The sequence below is a fragment of the Balaenoptera borealis genome, assembly GCF_965194805.1.
Source record: "Balaenoptera borealis genome assembly, chromosome: 10".
Lineage (NCBI taxonomy): Eukaryota > Metazoa > Chordata > Mammalia > Artiodactyla > Balaenopteridae > Balaenoptera > Balaenoptera borealis.
The window spans coordinates 58,253,903-58,278,280 of NC_138874.1; the positions used below are offsets into that span (position 1 = coordinate 58,253,903).

General features: G+C 38.2%; 1 protein-coding gene across 3 annotated transcripts; it reads left to right on the plus strand.

Moving 5' to 3' along the window:
- Nucleotides 1-23,248, plus strand: NUDT13 (nudix hydrolase 13). Of its 3 annotated transcripts, XM_082406900.1 has the most exons (10): nt 3-5,028; nt 9,106-9,171; nt 10,073-10,164; nt 15,693-15,832; nt 17,092-17,226; nt 18,051-18,157; nt 19,287-19,412; nt 19,577-19,688; nt 20,416-20,570; nt 21,670-23,248. In XM_082406900.1, the coding sequence occupies exons 3-10, from the start codon at nt 10,082-10,084 to the stop codon at nt 21,868-21,870; spliced, it is 1,059 nt and encodes a 352-aa protein (XP_082263026.1). In that variant the 5' UTR covers nt 3-5,028; nt 9,106-9,171; nt 10,073-10,081; the 3' UTR covers nt 21,871-23,248. The 3 variants fall into 3 exon arrangements, with proteins under 3 accessions (XP_082263027.1, XP_082263026.1, XP_082263025.1); XM_082406899.1 differs by lacking the exon at nt 9,106-9,171 and having other exon boundaries at nt 5-5,028; XM_082406901.1 differs by lacking the exons at nt 9,106-9,171; nt 17,092-17,226 and having other exon boundaries at nt 1-5,028.
- Nucleotides 23,249-24,378: the final 1,130 nt, after the last annotated feature.

The window sequence follows — 24,378 nt, forward strand, 5'->3', positions numbered from 1 at the left end:
ATGAAAGTAAATAAATAAAAATTAAAAATAAACAGAGAATTTTCATAAAACAATAAATAAAATACATTGTTACTTTCACCACCAAAAACTAGACTGGGATTCAATGACTTGAGGCTCAATTTGTGCCCTTAAAAGAGTATATGGCATATGCTAACACATATATACAGAATATTAAAAAAAATGGTTCTGATGAACCTAGGGGCAGGACAGGAATAAAGACGCAGACATAGAGAATGGACTTGAGGACACGGGGAGGGGGAAGGGTAAGCTGGGATGAAGTGAGAGAGTGGCATGGACATATATACACTACCAAATGTAAAATAGATAGCTAGTGGGAAGCAGCCGCATAGCACAGGGAGATCAGCTTGGTGCTTTGTGACCACCTAGAGGGGTGCACTAGGGATGGTGGGAGGGAGACTCTAGAGGGAGGTGATATGGGGATATATGGGGATATAGTATACGTATAGCTGATTCTCTGTTATACAGCAGAAAGTAACCCAACATTGTAAAGCAATTATACTCCAATAAAGATGTTAAAAAAAAAAAAAAGAGTATATGGGGACTTCCCTGGTGGTCCAGAGGTTAAGACTCCATGGTCCCAATGCAGGGGGCCCAGGTTCCATCCCTGGTCAGGGAACTAGATCCCACATGCTGCATCTGAGAGCCCGCATGCCGCAACTAAAGATCCCACATGCCACAACTGAAGATCCCACATGTCGCAACTAAGGATCCCGCACACAGCAACGAGGATCCCGCATGCAGCAATGAAGATCCCATGTGCCTCAACTAAGACCTGGTGCAGCCAAATAAATAAATAAATAAAATTTTAAAGAGTATATGGTATTAAATTATTATGTGATTAAATAAAGCCACTTTATTGAACTTAAGCATGCCCTAGGAAAGACAATTTTTACTTTATGACCTAAAAAAACTATGAGGATTACAGGTACCTACACCATATTTGCTGTATTTACTAAACATGTACTATAATTGTTTAACATAATTAATGATTTGGTTGAATATTTTTAACAGCTTTATTGAGCTATAATTCAAATAACATATAACTTACCATTTAAAGTGTGCAATTCAGTGATCTTTAGTGGGTTCACAGAATTGTGCAACCATCACCACAATCAAATTTACAACATTTTATCATTCCAAAACAACAACAAAAATGACAAACCTCTGTTTCCACTAGCAGTCACTCCCCATTCTCCTCCAACATTTCCCCCATTCCCACCCCTAGGCAACCTCTAAGCTACTTTCTACCTCTATAGATTTGCCCATTCTAAACATTCTATATAAATGCAGTATGTGATCTTTTGTGAATGGATTCTTTCACTTAGCATAATATTTCATGCTTCATCCATGTTGTAGCATGTATCAGTACTTCATTCCTTTATATTGCCAAATAAAATACTGTTTATGGATATACTATATTTTGTTTATTCCTTCATCAGTTGATGGACATTTGGATTGTTTCTACTTTGGGGCTATTTTGAATGATACTGCTATGAGAATTCGTGTTCAAGTTTTTGTGTGGGCATATGTTTTCAGTTGTCTTGAATATATACCCAGGAGTGGAATTGGTGGGTCATTTGGTAACTCTATGTTTAACTGTTTGAGTAACAGCCAACCTGTTTGCCAAAGCAGCTACACCACTTACAATCCTGTAAGCAGTATATGATGATTCCATTTTCTCCATGTGGCCACCTTAGTGGGTATGAAGTGGTATCTCATTGTAATTTTGATTTGCATTTCCATGATGGCTAATGATGTTGAGCATCTTTTCATGTACTTATTGGTCATTTTTGTATCTTCTTCGGAGAAATGTCTATTCATATCCTTTGCTCATTTTAAAATTCAGTTATTCATCTTTTTTTTTTTTTAACTTTGGGTTTATTTGTTTATTTATTTATTTATGGCTGTGTTGGGTCTTCGTTTCTGTGCGAGGGCTTTCTCCAGGTGCGGCAAGTGGGGGCCACTCCTCATCGCGGTGCGCGGGCCTCTCATTATCGCGGCCTCTCTTGTTGCAGAGCACAGGCTCCAGACGCGCAGGCTCAGCAACTGTGGCTCACGGGCCTAGTTGCTCTGCGGCATGTGGGATCTTCCCAGACCAGGGCTCGAACCCGTGTTCCCTGCATTAGCAGGCATATTCTCAACCACTGCGCCACCAGGGAAGCCCCAGTTATTCATCTTTTTATTACTGAGTCGTAAGTATTCTTTACAAATTCTGGTTACAAGTCCCTTATCAAATGTATGACTGTCAATACATTTTTTTCCTATTCTGTAGGTTGTCTTTTCAAGTTCTTGGTGGTATTGTTTGCAGCACAAAAGTATTAAAATTTTGGTGAAGTCCTATTTTTTCTTTTGTTGCTTGTGCAAACAAGCTACCTGTGATTTAACAGGGATGCATTGAATCTGTAGATCAATTAGGGGAATATTGTCATCTCAACAAAATTAAGTCTTCCAATCTATGAACATGAGATTATTCCATCATTCCAATATTTTCCAATATTTTTATTGAGCTTCCCTGCCCCACACCCAGTCAGATATAACCCAAGCCTATAGTACATTATGGTAGTCAAAGACACAAGGTCTGTCTGGAGTCAGATAGTCTTGGGTTAAAATCCAGCCCTTCTACTTACTAGCTGTGTAAATATGGACAAGTTATGTAGCTTTTCTAAGACTCTGTGTTCTCATCTGTAAAGTGCAAATAATAATATGTATCTTTTAGGATGTGAGGATTAATGATAAATATGTGAAACACTTTGCATAGTGCCTGAATACAGTAAATGCTTAATTAATCTTAGCTATTTGTCTCAGTCTGGGCTGCTATAACAGAATACCACAGACTGGGTGGCTTACAAAAAAACCAGAAACTTATTTCTCACAGTTCTGGAGCTGGAATTCCAAGATCAGGGTGTTAGCATGCTCAGGTCCTTGGAAGGCCCTCTTCCAAGTTGCAGATTACTCGCTGTGTCTTCATGTGGTGAAAGGGGCAAGGGAGCTCTCTCAGGCCTATTATGTGAGGGCATTCATCTCATTCATAATGGCTCCATCCACATGACATAATCACCTCCCAAAGTCCTCACCTACTAAAAATATCACACTGGGCATTAGGGTTTTGACATATGAATTTTGGGGAGAATGGAAATATTCAGACCATAGCACTATTTTTTATTATTATAGCGCTTAACACTTAATTGCTCAAAAATACAGTTATTTTGATTTTAAAAAATTATTAGAGCCCTAACTTTCTCTAAGCATTCTTCCCCATTTGTTTGGAATTCACTGACTTTATATCTTATTTCCCTCAAATTATCTGTGCCTTCCTTAAGGCTAATGAATCAATCTAATAAAAAGCTTGGGTTCATGTGCTAATAGTAAGATCCAAAAGAAATAACTGGTCAACTACCCAGAACTACTACTCTTCCTTCCCACATAACCTAGGTACATATTAACAATGACTTCAGGATTTAATAACTCTTATCCCCTACAGTCTAATCGCACACAGAGTGATTCTTTTAAAATGTAGGTCAAGGGACTTCCCTGGTGGCACAGTGGTTAAGAATCCACCTGCCAATGAAGGGGACACGGGTTCGATCGCTGGTCTGGAAAGATCCCACATGCTGTGGAGCAACTAAGCCTGTGCGCCACAACTACTGAACCTGCGCTCTAGAGCCCGCCAGCTACAACTACTGAGCCCACGCACTGCAACTACTGAAGTCCGCACGCCTAGAGCCCATGCTCTGCAACAAGAGAAGCCACTGCAGTGAGAAGCCCGCGCACTGCAACAAAGACCCAATTCAGCCAAAATAAATAAAATTTTTTAAAAAACTAAAAAAAAAATTAAAAAATAAAATGTAGGTCAAATCATCTCACTCTCCTGCTCAAACTGTTCTGTAACATCCCATCTTCTCAGAGTAAAAGCTGAAAGCATTACAATGGCTCTATAAGAATTGTAAGACTTACAAGGCCCTAAGTGATCTGGTGCTTGGCTACTCTTTAACCTCATCTCTGACCACCATGCTTTGTCCTAGCCTTTCCTCAGACCTGCCAGGCACACTTCCACCCTAGGGCTTTGGCATCTGCTGATTTTTTTCTGTCTACAAATCTCTTCCCATAGATATCCACTTGGCCTCCTTCCTCACCTCCTTTAGGGTCTTTACTCAAATATCACCTTAACAATGAGGCTGACCACCCTATATAAAATAGCACTTATAACCACCTGACACATTGTATATTTACTTATTTGTTTCTTCCTCTAGAATGTAAGTTACATGGGGATAGAAATTTTCATGTGTTTTGTTCCCTGCTGTATCCTGTGCGGATAACAGTTCCAAGCACATTTGGTACTTATTAAATATATATTGAAAGAATGGCCTTCAAAACTGTCTTCCATGTAAACAAATAACTTTAGTAGTAAGAAGAAAAAGGAACAGCACCAGAGTAGTTTTGTTGAGAGACTGCTTTCAGTCAGATGGAATCTTCTTGCCCTGGTTCATCAAGGGACGCATTCTGCCAAAAGCTCAAACACATCTAGACACAGTCCTGTCCTTTCAAACTGGCAGAATTTCATGAAATCTTAGAGCTAGCTCTAAACTTAGCAGACATAGATAGAGTTAGAGATCCAGAAAGGTTGAAAGGTATCTGAATTCCCATCCCAATACTCCTCTCTGCGTGACCCACCCTAAATATGCCTTTGTGTAGGAGGATGGGTTTAAAGACTATCTTTTTGTTATTGAAAAATGGATCTAATGCTAAAACTACCACAGTAGTTCTCCTGGTAATGAATTTAGATCTCAGAAGATCCTGCTTTTGACAACCACGGTTAACTTTGCAGTTGGAGGGCATAGCAGCATGCCTGGGGATTGAACTACATTTCCCAGAGTGCATCTCTAGGAGGGTTCTGGGAAGTGTGGCAGAGGGAGCAATCGTCCATTGAAGAAGGAGAGTCCAACATTTGGAGTTTGCTGGTTCTGCTGATTGTTGAGGCCTAGGCAGGCATCCCCAAGAGAATTCAGAGTAAGTACAGGGGAAGAGAAACCTATTCAGGTTCTAAGTGGAAGAAGAATTTTATGGGGAGACATAATCAGAACTTGAAAAAAGTTCTCTGTCAGACTCTCTTCCTTCTTGCAGAAACCAGGCAATGACCACAGTTTTGCATCATAACTTGTGGAGCTATCAGATTAACTACAGCTAATAATTTTCTGATACTTTTTAGGAGAGTTGTTTAAAAATGGAATTTGTTAACTTCTCTGCATTGTGCCTGAATTATTTTGAATTAAGGGAGGAAAAATTATCTTTTAGAAAGCAAACCATAAAGCTGGTCAGTGAGACCGTGAAATCTGTTTCCCAGTAGCTCCTCAGTTTTGCATATTTCCCATCCCACTGAGGTCCACAATCATGAAAAATCAGACTCCCTGAAAAGAACTCTCTCACACACTACTGAACCTGGCCTCTTCTTAGAAGAAGTAACCAGAGAGATTCGAGATGGGCTTTTTTGTCATGCTGTAGTGCTTTATAAATTAATCTTTCTTCTGTTAAGATGAACAGGATGCAAAGCATATGTGAATCATTTATTACAGGAGGTTCAGAGAAAGTCTTCCTCTTAAGGGCTTTGCCTCATCATTATTTAATAGTTTTTTGGTCAAAATAATATTACCTTTCATCTCTATCAGTCTTTTTTAAAAACTTACTTTTAAAAGTACTTTTTAAAAATTGTACTTTCTAAAAACTTAAATAGTACATGAATGCTGGAAGGTGATTTCCCATGTATTTCTCATCAAAACATGAGCTTTGGAACCAGATAGCCCTGAGTTTCCATCTATTGCTCCCTAGATCGTCATCTCAGATGGTTAACCTCTCAAAGCTTTATCTTCCTCTCTTGTAAAATAGAATAAATTCATTCATTCATTCATTCATTCATTCATATATATTGTGTTTTATACTGTGATAGGGACTATGCAAGATGCTGTAGACAGGGAAGATGCAATCCCAACTCTTAAGGATTTTACAGTCTAACACATCTGAGAATTAGGTATGTCAAAACCTGACATAGTTATAACACACTTTAGATCCCTTTTCTCTCCTTTCTTCCCCTGTGAGAAGTGAGACAGAAACCAAGCTCCCCAACAAGTTAGGTGACAGCCCCAGGTCACAAATTCAGTCAGTGGGAAAGCCAGGAACAAAAGTCTGAGTCTCTCCAGTGCTTACTTCCCTGTCCCTTTCTTGCTTTGGAGGAGACATGAATTTGCACTGAAAACAAAATAGAAGGCAGGCCTGAGCTTGTCATCTAAAGTAAAATAATGGTGCTAATATTTTCTTCCAAGACTAATTTTGTGAATAGTGCATTTTTTATCCCCAGTGTGCCATCAGGCGTAAAGTACAATAATAGTTGCCAATTCAAACAAAAACAACTATCCTATTCCTAATGGGGAATTTGAACAGGTGGATGTGAGTTTCATATGTAGCATGTTTACCAGTTGTTGATCCACATGTTTACCAAGTCTGAGCCCTTGGGTCAATACATTTTGAATAATATATCACACCGAAGACCCCTAAAGGTGAAAATCACAAACCATTTCAGAAAAGCAGTAGCAAATTTTTCCTGCATGAGGTTTCTAAATAATATATGGCCATAAGAAATTATATTTTTATCCTAAAAGTAATCTCACATAGCTTCTTGACTGTTTTAACAAGCCTCTTTTTTTGTGCTGAGGTTCAGTCTGAATGGCAGCTTCCCAGAGAAAAGCAATACATGTAGCAGTGGTTCCTACAATGCATTTCAGCGATCATATTGTGGAAAATGCTATAAATGTACTATACCATTTTAAAAATTAGAATGGTCAAAAGTAGAGTAAAACCACAATAAATAAATGAGCACAGAACATCAAACAGACAATTTACAAAAGGGGTGCTAGAACTATTAAATCTGAAAACACTTTGAATCTCAATAGTGATCAAAGAAATATAAAAGTTCTTTTTTTTTTAACCAAATGCTATCAAACTTTGTAAGTGTGGCAATGTGTAGAAAGAGCCATATAATTTTAAAACAAATTTTGTCCCAGTAGTTCTATGTAGGGGAACTTATCTTAAAGAGGTAACCTGAAAATATCAGCACAGAAGTATTTAGCAGTATTTTATTTCTGGTAATTTAAAATCAGAGCCACCTAAATGTCTAAAATTAGGGGAATATTTAGAAAAATAAGGATGGGAGTCTACTTGGTATAATATTATACAGTCAAAAAAAATCAATAAGTAAACCTTATACAAAAACATGGAAAACTGCTTATGACATGTTTCATGAAAGCAAATTGAAAAAATGTTTACTGACTATAAATGTGTAAAGGTTGTATGTGCAAAAGACTAGTATATAAATTATAAGTTATATTAATGGGGTGATATTATGGGCACTCTTACAATTCTGTTTTCTAGATGTCCTGTAATATAGTTATATTAACTTGATAATTTAAATGATCTATTTGAAAGAGAAAAGTATGGTTAAAGCTGAATTTTAAGGAAATCATTTTCTCTTCTTTGACTTTTAAGTAGTCTACACTGCTTTTATATAAGATGTGTAGAAAAAATAAACAAGGGACCATTTAGAAAAGGTATTGGACTTAATCTTTACTGGGTTTTTGACTGTACCAATGAAGGTACAATTCTCAGTTAAAATATATTTGGTTTTCCTCTTGATTATCAATTTTTTTTAAGCTACATTAGGAACTTTACTATGTCTTCTACAAGCTTGGTGACCACCAACATATGAGTCAGCAGGACATGATAATCCACAATTGGCTAAGGCTAATTTAGTAGGCATTGATTGCATTTAGGCAAAACGTCAGGCAGCGAAGCACAGTGGGCCACACAGATTAGTTGGTAGTCATAACTACAAACAACTCTTACAGTCTCACCAAAGGAATTCAAGGAACTCACCAAAGAAATTCCCTATGGTTCTCAGGGAATGAGATGAAGTGCTACTGTGAACAGTGGCCTGGAAAAAGCCTCACAGTGAAGTTAGTCCTGGGAACTACTGTTTTATTACATGCTATCTTATTGTACAAAAAATATGAACACATGGTTAAAAATTTTTTTTAAGTACAGAAATGTCAAAATTACAAGTACCCTTTTCAATCCCTGTGTCCATCCCACTCTTTCAAATTAGTCACCGTTAACACTTTGGTATGTGGACTTCTAGTCATTTAAAAAATATAAATAAATACCTATCCAATTAATTATATTGGTATGTATATGTATATATCCTTTTCTTTATAAATTAATTAGATCATGCTAAACTAACCAAATACTACTTGCTTTTCTTACTTAACAATATATTCTGAATATCTTTCCCTGTTACTACATATATTTTTTCTACTGTTATCTGTTTATTTCTAATAGCTGTATATTATTCCATTTTATCATAATTTTCAGTTAACATTCCTGTACATATCCTTTTCTTCCTAGGACAAATTCCTAGAAGTGGAATTGCTAGGGGAAAGGGATGCTTATTTTCACGTTTTGATAGATATTTCCAAATTGCCGTCCAAAAATATCGTATCAATTTACACTCTCAGAGTTGTATATGAGACAGAAATGTTGACTTTAAATTCATTTCCTCCAGTATATCACAAAAGTCTTTGGGTTATTAAAATAGGGATTATACTTTTAATACTCTCCTAGAGTGCTTTATAACCCACATATCACATACTGCCTTCTGTGAAAGCTATATATTTATTTTCTCTCTCCTGCTAGAATCCCTTGAGGGATGTTTATCCTGTACATTACTGTGTCCCTTAAGAGAGCTTGCATAAAGTCAGTACTCAATAAATATTTTGTTGAATGTCACTTACTAAATATATTTTACCCTTGGTTAGGACATAGATTATAGCCAAAACTGTCCAAGTATTAGTCATCAGTGATTCATAATTACGCAACCAAGAAGTAGGCCTAAACTTTAGACATTCCTTGGTGGTTTACTGTCAAAGCTTGCTTCCCTTGGGAACAGTTAAAAGGGTGGTTGGTTATTTAACTGTACTGATTTTCTTGTTTCAGTGGAACTTCTTTGACTTTTTTATTGCTAATGTGAACTGTACTTTTCAGGGAGAATAAAACACTTACTGTTACACAATTTAAAAGAAATCACCTTCTGCAGAATGGATTCTTAAGGTATAGAATTATTTTTCCTCTCAAAGTGAGACCTAAAAAGTATCTTAGATCCATGTGGGTTTGCATAGCTGCCTTTTGAAATATTTTCCTAAATGCCTGTAATTTTATATTTTTCTTATCTACAGGATTCTTCTTACTTCATTTTCAAAAGGACTTTGCTTTTCATGTATTCTGAGAAACTTGGCTCCATTACTCTGGAGACACTCCTAGGCTTACTTGGTCTATTAGGGTAATGCTAGCTGCTGTAAAAAAAACTTCAAAATTTCAGTGGCTTAATATGGTAGAAGCTTATTTCTCTCTCACAAGTAGTCCAAGGTGGGGACTCTTTGGTTGGTGGGTGGCTTTTCTCCATGTAGTGATTCAGGGATCCAGGCTCTTCCATCTAATGGCTCTGCCATTCCAGAGTCTTCCAAGCAGATGGGGATAGAGGATGAAGAAGGCATACCACTGCTTAACTGTGTCAGCCTAGAAGAGATACACATCACTTCTAGTCACATTCCATTGTTAAGACCTAGTTTTGGTCCCACCAAAGGACCAAAGGAGGAGAGAAATGTAGGCCTTGGCTTGGCGACTACCACCCAGCAAGAATTCCACAATATAGAAGGAGGAGCACATATTTTTTTCATGGATAGTTAGCTGATTCTCACAACAACCTATTAGGTAGGCAGAACAGGTTTCAATTTTGTAGATTAGGAAAGGTACTGAAAAGTTGAAATCCCACAGCTAGTTAGCAGTATAAATGCAATTTAGAAGCCAGATCATCTGACTCCCATTCAGTTTATCTTTCCTTAATATTAAATAGTGATCCTATTCTGGCTTAAAGTATAACCCTTTTGGTGATTCATTACTTTAAATTACATGTTATGATCTCTCTTTTTTCTAAACTCCTCTTTCCCCTAAGGACCTGACAATGTCCCTGTATTGTGGAATTACTCTCAGGAGAAAATCTTTTTGGTGCTGTAGGCTGCTGTCAACTTATGTCACTAAGACACGGTGAGTTTTGACCAAACTGAGCTCTGATTATTATATCTTTGGTCCATTAAATTATGAAATATAAATATCTCAAAATCCTATATTGGGGATTACGGATATATGATTAAGATTTACGTATAAAGATGTTCAATGCAAATTATTTACAATTAGAGAATTTCTAAACAACTAAATTTCCAATGTCTAAAATGTCTGACATACTTAAATATAAATTCTTTTTTTATGATAAGAACTTTGGGGACTTCCCTGGCAGGTGGTTAAGACTTCGCCTTCCAATGCAGGGGGTGTGAGTTCAATCCCTGGCTGGGGAGCTAAGATCCCACATGCCAAAAAAACAAAACATAAAAAAACCAGAAGCAATATTGTAACAAATTCAATGAAGGCTTAAAAAAAAAAAAAAGAGATAAGAACTTTGTCTTTTCCACTATGGTACCCCTAGTGCGTAAAACCCTAGTATCTGGCACATAGTAGGCACTGAAATATTGTTGAATGGATGAATGAACAGTAAGGGAAAAATTAATTAAATCACGTTATACCCATATGATAGAATTAAAAACTATATTGAATAATAGTTCATTAAGGTTCCTGAAAATAAGGTAGATAACTCCAGTCCCTGCATACCACCTGCATACCTCCCCCATCCCCCCACAACTCCCTCCCCCAAGAACTGAACCACAGTGAAAGGCAGACTAGAAAAAAAAAATCTACACCAGTACAGGAAGGTGATAAAAGACTGCTTTGTCCCCAGCCCGGGCAAATTTAAAATCTGTGAATTTGATATCAGTAGCCTGCTCTCATTCAGTTTTGGGGTTTAAATTTGCATCATCTACGTGGTGTGGTCCAAAACCCCCAACCTAAGAAAAGACTTTAAGTAGTATTTGTAGACTTGCAGATGTAAAACCTCTCTGGAGGGATACACTCACAACCAGGGCTTCCCACACTGAAAGCGCTGCCATACATGAGTGCCCAGTTCAATATTTAAAGGCACATAAACATACACAATCTTACATGAGCAAGACTGAGAAGACAACAAAATTGCAATACTTGTTTTAGATATTGTTGGACATTTGGGTTATTTACAGTTCTCAGGCTGAGACTCTTAAGAACAATAACAGAATTAACTGAAGTCTAAAAAATGAGTGTTAAAGTGATTAAATGTATTGAAAATGAATAAAAAATCATAAGAAAAATAAAATTCTATCAGTAAAGAATATGGTGTGAAAAATGTTAATGTGCTTACAAAAAAAGGCTACAAATTAGTAGATCAGTTCTAAAAGTACTTATTGTATATGTATAGATGCATAATATTAATAAATAGTTTGGAGAATTCCAAGGTATAAACAATGATCATCTCTGAGTGGTGGGATCCTTTTTTTAAAAAATTTAATTAATTAATTAATTAATTAATTAGGCTGTGTTGGGTCTTTGTTGCTGTGCGCGGGCTTCTCATTGCGGTGGCTTCTCTTGTTGCGGAGCACGGGCTCTAGGCACACGGGCTTCAGTAGTTGTGGCACGCGGGCTCAGAAGTTGTGGCTCATGGGCTCTAGAGCGTAGGCTCAGTAGTTGTGGCACACGGGCTTAGTTGCTCCGTGGCATGTGGGATCTTCCCGGACCAGGGCTCGAACCCGTGTCCCCTGCATTGGCAGGCAGATTCTTAACCACTGCGCCATAGGGAAGTCCCTTTTTTCTTATTAAAAAAGTTAAAAAATAGTCATTCTATAGAAATCAGAAAATACAGTTACCAATTTTTTTAAAAAAAGGGAAATCATCCAGAATCCCACCACTCGGGGACTTCCTTGGTGACGCAGTGGTTAAGAACTCACCTGCGAATGCAGGGAACACGGGTTCGAGCCCTGGTCCGGGAAGATACCACATGCCACAGAGCAACTAAGCCCGTGAGCCACAACTACTGAAGCCTGTGCACCTAGAGCCCATGCTGCACAAGAGAAGCCACCGCAATGAGAAGCCCGCACACCACAACCAAGAGTAGCCCCCGCTCGCTACAATTAGAGAAAGCCTGCACGCAGCAACAAAGACCCAACGCAGCCAAAAATAAATAAATAAATAAATAAATTTATTTTTTTAAAAACCTGCTCCTATGTTATGGGGGTATAAATTAATAAGGAAAAATGTTTAAGTTTGATAATCTTAGTGTGTTATGGTTTCCAAACTATTATACTTAAAGGGGAAAAATGCATTTTTAAGTGATTTATTTATTTATTATTGAGGTATAGTTGATTTACAATATTATATTAGTTTCAGGGGATTAACACAATGATTCAAAATTTTTATAGATTATATTCCATTAAAAGTTATTATAAAATATTGGCTATATTCCCTGTGCTGTACAATATATCCTTCTAGCTTTTTTATTTTTTTATTGGAGTATAGTTGATTTACAATGTTTCAGGTGCACAGCAAAAAAAATGCATTTCTAAAAAAAGTGTTCCAATCAAGAAGAATGCAAGGAACTTTTTGGATCTCAGTACCAGTTCCAGTGAGGCCCCAGGTTTAAGACCTTAACCTGGATGTTTTTGTAGATGTTTTGCTTTTTAGGGTCTTTAGGGCAAAGCACAGGTTGTATCACTCCTACTGTTCTTTTACGAAGTTAGCAGTTTGTTCTATTGTTTATATTTGGTAACTTCTGAGTGGCACATAGCTCTCCTTTGACATACATTTAGACTTTGTCCCAGGAGGTTGCAGTCACTCACAATAAGTATAAAAATATCATGAGTATTCAAATCTCAGGTTTCTTTTGTCTTCTGGTTACAAAGAGCTCACTGCAATCGCTTTTATCATACAGTCAAAAATAGGTTCCTATAGATGACACTGGGGCATGTTTATCATTTTACTTTGTAGTTTCATGTGGAGCTAACTCTACTGGTGTTACAAAAGCTCCCAGATCCTACAGAAAATATCTGTAAACTGTGTTTCCTACTTAAGTGACAAAATATGCCATATACGTGAGAGTCTGTTGTAGGGCTTTCAGCGGTCAAAATCATTATACCTGGGAGTTCCCTGGTTGCCTAGTGGTTAGGACCGTAGGCTTTCACTGCTGGGGCCTGGGTTCAGTCCCTGGTCGGGTAACTGAGATCCTGCAGGCTGCGTGGCACGGCCAAAAAAAAAAAAAAAATCATTATCCCTAAGGCCACAGAAGGAGAATCCACATTCAGTCCTCCCTGAATCATGCGGTTCCTGCCCTGATTCCCAAGGCTCTTGAAAGGATAGACTTAGGCCGTCCTTAATGAAGGTACAGAACTTGCTCCATTACTTTTTTTTTTTAGAGAAACTAATTACAGGATGTACTCTTTTTCTACATTTTAATTTTGGCTATTGAAAATATTACACTTATTAAATAAGTGTAGGTCAAATATGGCTTCACTTTCATCAATGGTCCCTTCAGTAGAGATAAGAAGCTAACGGCATCCACTTGGGGGAATAGATGTTTGAAACAAGAGTGCATTGAAGATAAAAGTTGCTCTTTACCATCCCTAGATTGAATAAGGGTTTCTGAAGGTATAGTGTTTGTTCCTTGTCTGCAATAATAAAGTCTGCTCCCATCTCTAGGTGCTCTGTGGTTGATGTTTTATCACTGAACTTGTTTTCCTTTCACTCCACTGCATGTAAATTCTTGCCTCACAGCATAATATTGGCAAAGTACCTTGAAGTTCAATTCAGTAAATATTTATTACCCTTGAAGTTCAATTCAATCAATACTTATTGAATTGAGCCATTCAATATGCTAATTACTCATGATACAGAACTAAGGCAGACCCTGCCCTTAAGAAGATCATAGTCATTTTTGTTAAAGGAGACAAGAATATACAATGGAGAAAAGACAGCCTCTTCAATAAGTGGTACTGGGAAAACTGGACAGCTACATGTAGAAGAATGAAATTAGAACAATCCCTAACACCATACACAAAAATAAACTCAAAATGGATTAAAGACCTAAATGTAAGGCCAGATACTATAAAACTCTTAGAGGAAAACATAGGCAGAACACTCTTATGACATTAATCACAGCAAGATCCTTTTGGACCCACCTCCTAGAGAAATGGAAATAAAAACAAAAATAAACAAATGGGACCTAATGAAACTTAAAAGCTTTTGCACAGCAAAGGAAACCATAAACAAGACCAAAAGACAACCCTCAGAATGGGAGAAAATATTTGCAAATGAAGCAACTGACAAAGGATTAATCTCCAAGATTTACAAGCAGCTCATGCAGCTCAATAACAAAAAAACGAACAACCCAATCCAAAAATGGGCAGAAGACCTAAATAGACATTTCTCCAAAGAAGATATACAGATTGCCAACAGACACATGAAAGAATGCTCAACATCATTAATCATTAGAGAAATGCAAATCAAAACTACAATGAGATATCATCTCACACCGGTCAGAATGCCATCATCAAAATATCTAGAAACAATAAATGCTGGAGAGGGTGTGGAGAAAAGGGAACACTCTTGCACTGTTGGTGGGAATGTAAATTGATACAGCCACTATGGAGAACAGTATGGAGGTTCCTTAAAAAACTAAAAATAGAACTACCATACGACCCAGCAATCCCACTACTGGGCATATACCCTGAGAAAACCATAATTCAAAAAGAGTCATGTACCACAATGTTCATTGCAGCTCTATTTACAATAGCCAGGACATGGAAGCAACCTAAGTGTCCATCATCAGATGAATGGATAAAGAAGATGTGGCACATATATACAATGGAATATTACTCAGCCATAAAAAGAAATGAAATGGAGGTATTTGTAGTGAGGTGGATGGAGTTAGAGTCTGTCATACAGAGTGAGGTAAGTCAGAAAGAGAAAAACAAATACCGTATGCGAACACATATATATGGAATCTAAGGAAAAAAAAAAAAAAGGTCATGAAGAACCTAGTGGCAAGACGGGAATAAAGACACAGACCTACTAGAGAATGGACTTGAGGACACAGGGAGGGGGAAGGGTAAGCTGGGACAAAGTGAGAGAGTGGCATGGACATATATACACTACCAAATGTAAAATTGATAGCTAGTGGGAAGCAGCTGCATAGCACAGGGAGATCAGCTCAGTGCTTTGTGACCACCTAGAAGGGTGGGATAGGGAGGGTGGGAGGGAGGGAGATGCAAGAGGGAAGAGATATGGGGACATATGTATATGTATAGCTGATTCACTTTGTTATAAAGCAGAAACTAACACACCATTGTAAAGCAATTATACTCCAATAAAGATGTTAAAAAAAACAAAAGATCATAGTCTTTCAGGGGAGACACAGATTAACAAATAGCACCACATAAGTGCAACCACAGAAGTATGGGCAAGGTATACAGTAGGACAAAGGAGGGAATGACCCCCTGTAGCCACCTCAAATCCTTTTTTAAAGAAATTTAGGATGTAAATAAATAAAAGGAAATAACCGTGGTAGGAGACCAGTGCAGGAACAGAATTCTCAAAGATGAATGCTGTAAAAGAATGCTGTAAAAGTGTGGTTTTGTAATGCTTTGATTATTTCCAAAACACAGGTATTTATCTGAGCTGAAGGAAGATGATGATGCATGTAAAAAAGCCCAGCAGACAGGAGCATTTTACCTCTTTCATAACCTGGCTCCTTTGCTTCAGAAATCAGAACATCAATACCTGGCCCCCCAGCATAGCCTATTAGGTAAGCCCAAAGTAGACTAGTAAAGTAGACCAGGCTGTGGCCGCTAAGCAGAACTCGGTCCATATCAAATCCCTGAGAAGAATCCTCCGAGTTTAGAGTCCAGATTTTTCAAACTTCTTTTGCCAATTAATAATTTAATGTATAAACCTGAATTGCCCAATCGAATATTTTTTGGTGATGGTATGAACCACTATAGCCTTAAACCAAGGGTCAGGGAAACTGCTGTCCAAATTGGAACCCATGTCTGTTTTGTAAACAGATTTTTATTGGAACACAGCCTCACTCATTCATTTACATATTGTCTATGACTGCTTTTGCACTACAATGGTAAAACAGAGTATTGTGACAGAGACCGTATGGCTCACAGAACTTGAAATATTTTGCCAACCCCTGCCTTGGACCAGCAATTTCCAGCCTCCAAGGAGCTGTTCACTGTTACACTGTTTAAGATTTGCATCATGACTTAATTTCTCCTTAGAAGGATCAAAACTAAACGTGAACTAAAATTGTTTTGAGCACTCTTTTAAGGTATATAACTAGACATATCTAAGCCATTGGGATTTGGCATTCAAGATGCTACCTTGAGTTTTACGTGATGTCACTATGCACAAACTTCTAAATACATTGCCAGGGTCAGATGTTGGAATACTTAGATAGGTAGTTTCTAGCAGTGCCTAAGTATATGAGGATGTTTACCAGAAGGCACTAAACATTATTTATAGATTAGCAATGTAATCTTGTATTATGAACAAATAAATATGAGTCCTTCATGCACAGGAGAGTAGATTTTCTCCCTATACAGCACTTGTCTTTACAGACCAGGGTCTCAGATGAGTAGTCTACCCTGGCCCACAAAAGCAGCATGATCTGAAGAGTAAATTATAGAACTGCTTTTGTCTCTCTACCATTTTAAGTTTGACACTTATCTTTTTTTCAGTGCTTTAATAAGTTAACTATCATGTATCTTTAAAACTAGGGGATATGCTCCTTTCATGATACAATCATAGAGTAATACAGTGTTACACAGAAAGAATTCCTTTAGTTTAAACTCTTCAGATTGCTGATGAGAAAATGGAGGGAGGCCTTGAGAGGTTAAGTGATTAGGCCAAGATTACATAGCTAATTAGCTGCAGGGTGGTGACTAGAAGCCAGCTGTACCTACTTCAAGTTGAAGTAGATGGTTTCCAATAAGTCTAGTATGGCTCTGATGGTTTAATTAAAACCCTTGTTTTCTTCCCTTCTCCTTCTGTGTTTCTTAGAGTTGGAAAGGCTCCTGGGTAAGTTTGGGCAGGACATGCAAACAATAGAAGATTCCGTGCTAATTGGATGCTCCGAACAGCAAGAAGCATGGTTTGCTCTGGATCTAGGTCTAAATAGCTCCTCTTCCATAAATGGTACATAACATTATTCCTGATGGGTACTTCCCAGTGGTTCTTAGACTTCGGGATTCCACATAATAATAAAATTTCAAAGAACATTTTAAGAATACAAAACAATTTCAATTTTTCTTAAGTTAGGACCTTAAAAGATAGTACCATCTACCATCATCATCACTTAAAGGACATTTTAATGCTTTCTTTCTCAGCTAGGTGGTGGTACAAAGATGTTTACTGTATTATTCTCTGTACCTTTATACATTTTATATGTCTTAAGTATTTCATAAGAAATGTTTTAAAATTCATGACATTATTCTTATTTCTCTTATCAATGCAGGTGCATAAACATGTTACCTTGGAGTAGCTCTGGGTCTTCAGACCTGCATTTGGGAACTGGTTTGCTAGAGGCTCATGGCTCCTGTCAGGCTTTCCTTCTCTCTTTCAGGGTGTAGCTGTAAATGTAATGATGCTGGAATGAGGTTCAGATAGGAGCTTAGAGGTCCCCTTTCATCTTTTTTTCCAGGGATAGTGTGTGGCTAGTGCAAATGTTCTTACTGCCCCGAAGAGGATTTTGGGAAACACTATGCTCTAATGTTTCCCAAATTTGCCTGAATATAAGAATCTCCTGGTGCTTGTTAAAAAATAAAGATTTCTGGGCCTCACACACCTGCTATTCAGAATCTCCAGGCAGGGGTTTGAGAACCTGTATATTTTTTTATTCTCCCTAGTTGAGTCATATTAGGTGAGTTTGGGAAACACTGTTCTAACAGAATATACTTGAGAGGGTCCCTGAGGTAAAGTTTGACATTCATTTCATTTTGTTCTCTTTTCTCATTTTTTAGCTTCCTTACAGAAACCTGAAATGGAGACAGAGCTCAAGGGGTCTTTCATTGGGCTGAGGAAGGCTCTCTTTCAGCTGAATGTGAAGGATGCCTCCTTGCTATCCACGGTAGATTGATTTCTTGGTTCTGTAGGAAATTAAGCAAATTTGTATTTGTGTATGGGAAACATTTGATTTTTTTTCAGATCATTGTCCTTCCTACAAACCTTGGCAGAAGGACAATGTGCTGTAGGGAGATTGCTTATTCTCCTTTCTTTTACCCCGTTTTAGGCAGGACCGTTGTTAGTACCATTGTCTCCTGAGGGTGTGCAGATATATGGCAATATGATCTATCAGCCTTATAAACATTTTTAATGACCCACAGCATGACATATACATCATGAGAAGTTATTTTATATTGCTTTAACGACTTGTCCTCCAGCTTTAGATTTCACTTGCTAAAGTGCTTTTGATTGCCCACTTAAAGAGGTATCTCTAAACATTTTTTAAATTAATTAATTTATTTATTTATTTATTTTTGGCTGTGCCGGGTCTTAGTTGCCGCACACAGGATCTTCGTTGCGGCATGCAGACTTCTTTAGTTGCGAAATGCAGATTCTTAGCTGCGGCATGCTTGCGGGATCTAGTTCCCCGACCAGGGATGGAACCCAGGCCCCATGCATTGGGAGCGTGGAGTCTTACGCACTGGGCCACCAGGGAAGTCCCTAAACATTTTTTATTTGCAAAAAAATTCCAACTTTATTGGGGAGGAGTACACGTTGGGGTGTTTAATTATACTGAAAATGTTTTCTTTTTAAGCTGGCTCGTAAGTTCATGGGTGTTCATTATGATATTTTATATATTATATTTAAAAAATAATTCATAATACATTTAAAATATGTTTTTTGAAAATTCATACTTCAGAGAATTCCCTGGCAGTCCAGTGGTTTGGTTAGGAGTTGGGCTTTCACTGTTGTGGGCCTGGTCAATTCCTGGTCGGGGAACTAAGATCCCACAAGCCACACGGCACAGCCCTCCAAAATAAAATAAAATAAAATTCATACTTCAGATGCTAGAGGACTATGTTCAAATAGTTTCCTTATTTTAAAGTTTAAATAGTTAATAAGCATTTAAAGTAGGTGAGCTGAAAAGGGATTAGTGTGGCCCTCTGAGTTGCTCTTAATAGTAGCCCCAGCACCATTATAGATGAGCCCCACATTCTCTCCAGATGAAACCAAGCCCATCTTTGTATTCCTAGGCTCAGGCTCTTCTCCGTTGGCATGATGCTCATCAGTTCTGCAGCAGAAGTGGGCAGCCCACCAAGAAGAATGTGGCTGGCAGCAAGCGTGTGTGCCCTTCCAATAAGATCATCTATTATCCACAGGTAAGCATCGCTTTAAAAGGTCAGTAATCCAAGAAGGCTGTGCACTACTCTGTCTTGGGGATGGGAGCCCATACAGCTAAAAGGCTTTCCTTAGTTACCCATTACTTTGTTTCATTAACAGGCCCCAAAGCCCTAGTGCCCAAGTTTCCATCCCCTTTTCCTAGATGACTCCTGTGGTGATCACTCTGGTGTCAGATGGGACTCGATGCCTGCTTGCCCGCCAGAGTTCCTTTCCCAAGGGAATGTATTCTGCCTTGGCAGGTTTTTGTGATATAGGTAAGGAATTTTGGGCATATACAGATAACACTGAAAGACATGAAATCTTATAGTATGAAATAGTATGTATTTCTTATTCTTGTTGCCATAGTGCTTGGTGTCTCAAGCACATTCTTCCCTATTATATCAAGAAAACTACTTTGTGGCATCAATTTTCCAATATTTTATAGGCAAATTTTCAAACATAAGCATAGCTGGAAGATTTATACAGTAAACACCCATATACTCACCACCTAAATTCTATGATTACTATGCTTACTTTATCACGTATCTGTCTATCCATTCCTCTATCCACCCATTAATCCATCTTATTTTTTGATGCATAGATTGCAGACATTAGTACACTTCCTCCTAAATATTTCAACATGCATATTAATATTATATTAGCTAGAATTTAATATTTATTTACAGGTTTGTTTTTTTTTTTGTCAGTCTATTGGGGTAAAATTTGCAAATGGTGAAATGCGGCATTTGAATTTTATTAAAAACCTGAGGGCAGCAGTAGCCTCTCCGACTCTTATTTTGTGTAACTAACCTAGTAGGTTCAAGTATTGCGGTTCAATACCCAACTTCAGACTTGATTCCTAGTGTAGAGACTCGGAGATTTAGGGCTCTCCCAAGAGTATTTCATTGACTTTGGAGCCAGTTTTGCGCTCCTTTCGCCAACGGGCTTCTGTATCACCCTTCCTGCTGCAGGGCTGTCCTGAATTAATCTGTGTGCTTATAGGTGAAAGTCTGGAAGAGGCTGTCCGGCGAGAAGTTGCAGAAGAGGTGGGATTGGAGGTGGAAAGACTGCAATACTCTGCATCTCAGCACTGGCCCTTTCCTAATGGCGCACTTATGATTGCTTGTCATGCAACTGTGAAACCAGGGCAGACAGAGGTGAGTTCTGATGCTTCCCTTATGATATATCCTTTGCCTCATCCAAGCTGGTCCGTAGGTACTTACTAAGCACCTGTCTAGTCCAGCATTGTTTAGATTATACAAAGACATGTAATATATGATTTATACCTTTAAGGAATTTGCAATCTTATAAACAACTAATCACCATAAAAATTGGAAGTGCCAACACAATCACCATTCTTCCTTGTATATATCTCAATCATGAAACAATTTATCTTTCATCATCAGGAAATTAACAAAGTCTTGCATAGAATAGGCACACAATAAATATATAAAATTCAATGATTGATTTCAGAATTGGTATTATTGCTCCAGTCAGGATGTTGGGGACTAATAATATAAAATCATAGGAACTTCTGACTGAAAGGGACTTAGATGTTGTCTTATCCCACCTCATCTTGCTCTAACATCCCTGACAGATGGTGTTGTGGTCCCTATGTGCCAAAGTCTGTCTATTTTGTGCTTTGGTTTCTATACAATGAATAATATCTAATCTGTCTCAGCTCCCTGTGGATGCAGTTTGCATTTTTGCTTCTTACAAGGCAGATACTATGCTTTTGACTATCATTAATTAACACATCCTTTAAAGAAGATAACATTTATATGTTCTTTTTTTAGTTATGTAAGTTAGGCACAAAGAGAAAGTATTATTCATAACTTACCTCTCAATGTTAACCACTCTCTCTCTCTTTTTTTTTTTTTTTTGGCCACGTTGCATGGCTTGCAGGATCTTAGATCCCCAACCAGGGATTGAACCTGGGCCACAGCAGTGAAAGTGCCGAGTCCTAACCACTGGACCGCTCGGGAATTCCCAAACCACTTAATATTTTACTATTTGAGCTTCCAGGATTTTTAAAATTTTTTTTTAATATTTAAAATATATACTTAACTCTCATCTCTTAATTATGGTACTTTTGCTTCTGGACCCTATCTAGAACTGATTATCTCCCAGACTATAGATCCCAGATATTACCTTCTAAGATTGCTCAGTTCTGGAACCATTTTCTCATCTTTGGCCATCGTATTCTAAGTTTTGTATCTCCTAACCATATATCCTGTTTTTCCTTATGTCTTTCAGATCCAGGTGAACTTGAGAGAACTAGAAGCAGCTGCCTGGTTCAGTCATGATGAGGTGGCCACAGCCCTGAGGAAAGACAACCCATCTTATCAGCAACAGAATGGGGCTTTCCCATTCTGGTTGCCCCCCAAGTTAGCCATTGCCCACCAACTGATAAAGGAGTGGGTGGAAAAACCGACCTGTTCTATCCTGCCTCCTTAGCTCAGATCAGGCCACCTAATCAGATAAATCCCTCCTATCTCAGAGGGGCACATCAGAGATCAACTGATAAAGAGGTGGTGACAAAAGGTCATCTCCAGGCCAACATCATAAGAAGGCAGAGCAGATGGTGAGCCTACAGCAAGGCACATCTGCCAGCAGTGTTAATAAAAGAAGTTCCTAATCATAGGCAATCAAAAATGCCAAAACTGATGAGATGACAATTGTCAAAATCAGAGGGAAAGTTGAAGTATTAGTTTGGATATGGGCCCTTGCTCATTTTCTCCTGTGCTTTGGAAGCGAACATCTTTTGGCATGTGGCTTGTCAATGCTGGGTTTATACTAACTGCCAAAATGTGCCTGGTATAATTTTGGTTACAACTTTTATCTTAATATTGAAAATATATACTAAGTGTAAAGATCATTGTTCATAACAGATTCTACATTCTTTTTATATACTCTTATCTCTTAGGATCACAAAGCAATTATAGTCATTAAAATGAAAAAATATATATATAGCAGATCTCAACCCCCTACTGAGTTCCTTTTTATCCTTGTACAATTTAAAAAAATAGCACATTTTTTTTTAAACAAATTTATTTATTTATTTTTGGCTGTGTTGGGTCTTCGTTGCTGTGCACAGGCTTTCTCTAGTTGCAGCGAACAGGGGCTACTCTTCGTTGTGGTGCACAGGCTTCTCATTGCAGTGGCTTCTTGTTGCGGAGCATGGGCTCTAGGCGTGTGGGCTCAGCAGTTGTGGCTCCCGGGCTCTACAGCACAGGCTCAGTAGTTGTGGCGCACGGGCTTAATTGCTCCACAGCATGTGAGATCTTCCTGGACCAGGGCTCGAACCCATGTCCCCTGCACTGGCAGGCGGATTCTTAACCACTGTGCCACCAGGGAAGCCCAGCACAACATTTTTGAATTTATGTAGAGGTAATTATTTTGTTCATGGTAGTTAAGTAAAAGTCATATTCCTTTAAATCCTTCATCCCAGGAAAGTGGGAGTTAAGGTCTTCCTCAAGGTACTCTCTAGTAAATCAGAGGCAGTGATGTTCTGTTGAGGTAACTGCATGCCAGTGGGGCTCAAGAGCGTAAGTCTTTTTTGCTGTTACTTGCTCAGTTTGTGACCCAGGGAAAAGATTATCACTTGCCATGCCTGTTTTCCTAAACGTAAAATGGTTGCTGCCTTTTGCACACCCAGTAAGTGTTGTAACTTCAACGAAGCGATCAGTGAAAATGAACCATTTCTTGAGTTTTATGGGATAAACTAAATTTAGGATTTCTCATCATTCATATATGCCATTCTAAACCTTGTCATAGGGAAGAAGCACTTATCTGGAGGAAATGAAATAAATTTCTGTACCTTTGTTCAGATGTATATTTCTGTCTTATGAAGTGAGAAAATTGTAGAAAGTGAGAATTGGGGGTGGGAGAGAGTAATCTCTTTATTAGTGTGACAAACATTTAAGTCCAGATTCCAAGTCTGTGGAATGACTAAAGCAATATTCAGAAGAAATCCTGTTAGAGGGCCGTTTGAAAAGAGGAATGGCTGGGGAAAGAGTCTTATCTTCAGGTACTTTTAGGCAACTAACTAGTGATTAAAGACACAAGTGCCAGAGACCCTAAGATTATTCACACATCCAAGTCCCACAGGACTAAGTAAAAGAGATTCTAGAACTAGAAAGATTGAAGCAACTGAATTTCCTTTTGATCCCAAAAGGTTGTTACTCTCACGATTGCCAGCAAAAACATCATTGCTTTGGGGAAATCAAACTGCCTTCATCAGGAAATGTTGAGGGATAATACGTGATGGGACTTGATTGTCCTGTTAGATTGGCAGCTTGCCCTGACCTGGGCTGAACCTAGCATGTAGAAGGGAAAAGCACTCTCGAAAGAGAGGTCCTGAGATTTCTTCATATCTTGCAGTTAGAAGAAAACAGTTCAGGGTCCATGTGTATTACCGTCTCCCAATGTTTTCTATCTCTTTGTGGGTGTGTTTGTGAGCACATGTGTACACAGTATTTTCAGACTGGGGAATCTGAAAATACTGATAAAAAGGGGAGTGTGCAGGATTCCTGGTTATGAGTTTCTCAAACTTACCATGGAGTAAGTGTTTACTTTTGGATTAATGTGTTGTGTTGGAAAAGAAAAAATGAGAATGGCTAATAGGAGGAGCTGCAACATTGAACTGTTTCCCAGCAGTGAGTGGGAAGAGGGCTTTGCTTCTTAGAACTCCAAGGACAACTGAAAGCACAGGCAAAAGAGGGCAGGGTTGGGGTACTGAAAAATGGCAGATAAATAAAAGAAGCTTTGGTGCAGGGCTCACCTGGCTGGAGAATATTTATGTGGCAATGAATCACGAAGGTGCTAAGGATAAAAAGAACCCAATGGGTCCATGAAGAAGAATAGCAAAAACAGGTAAAATGCTAAAATTATTGGACACCAGAGGGAGACTGACTCAAGGTCATTGGTAACTGGAATAAAAAAGCAACTCATTCATTCCTTATG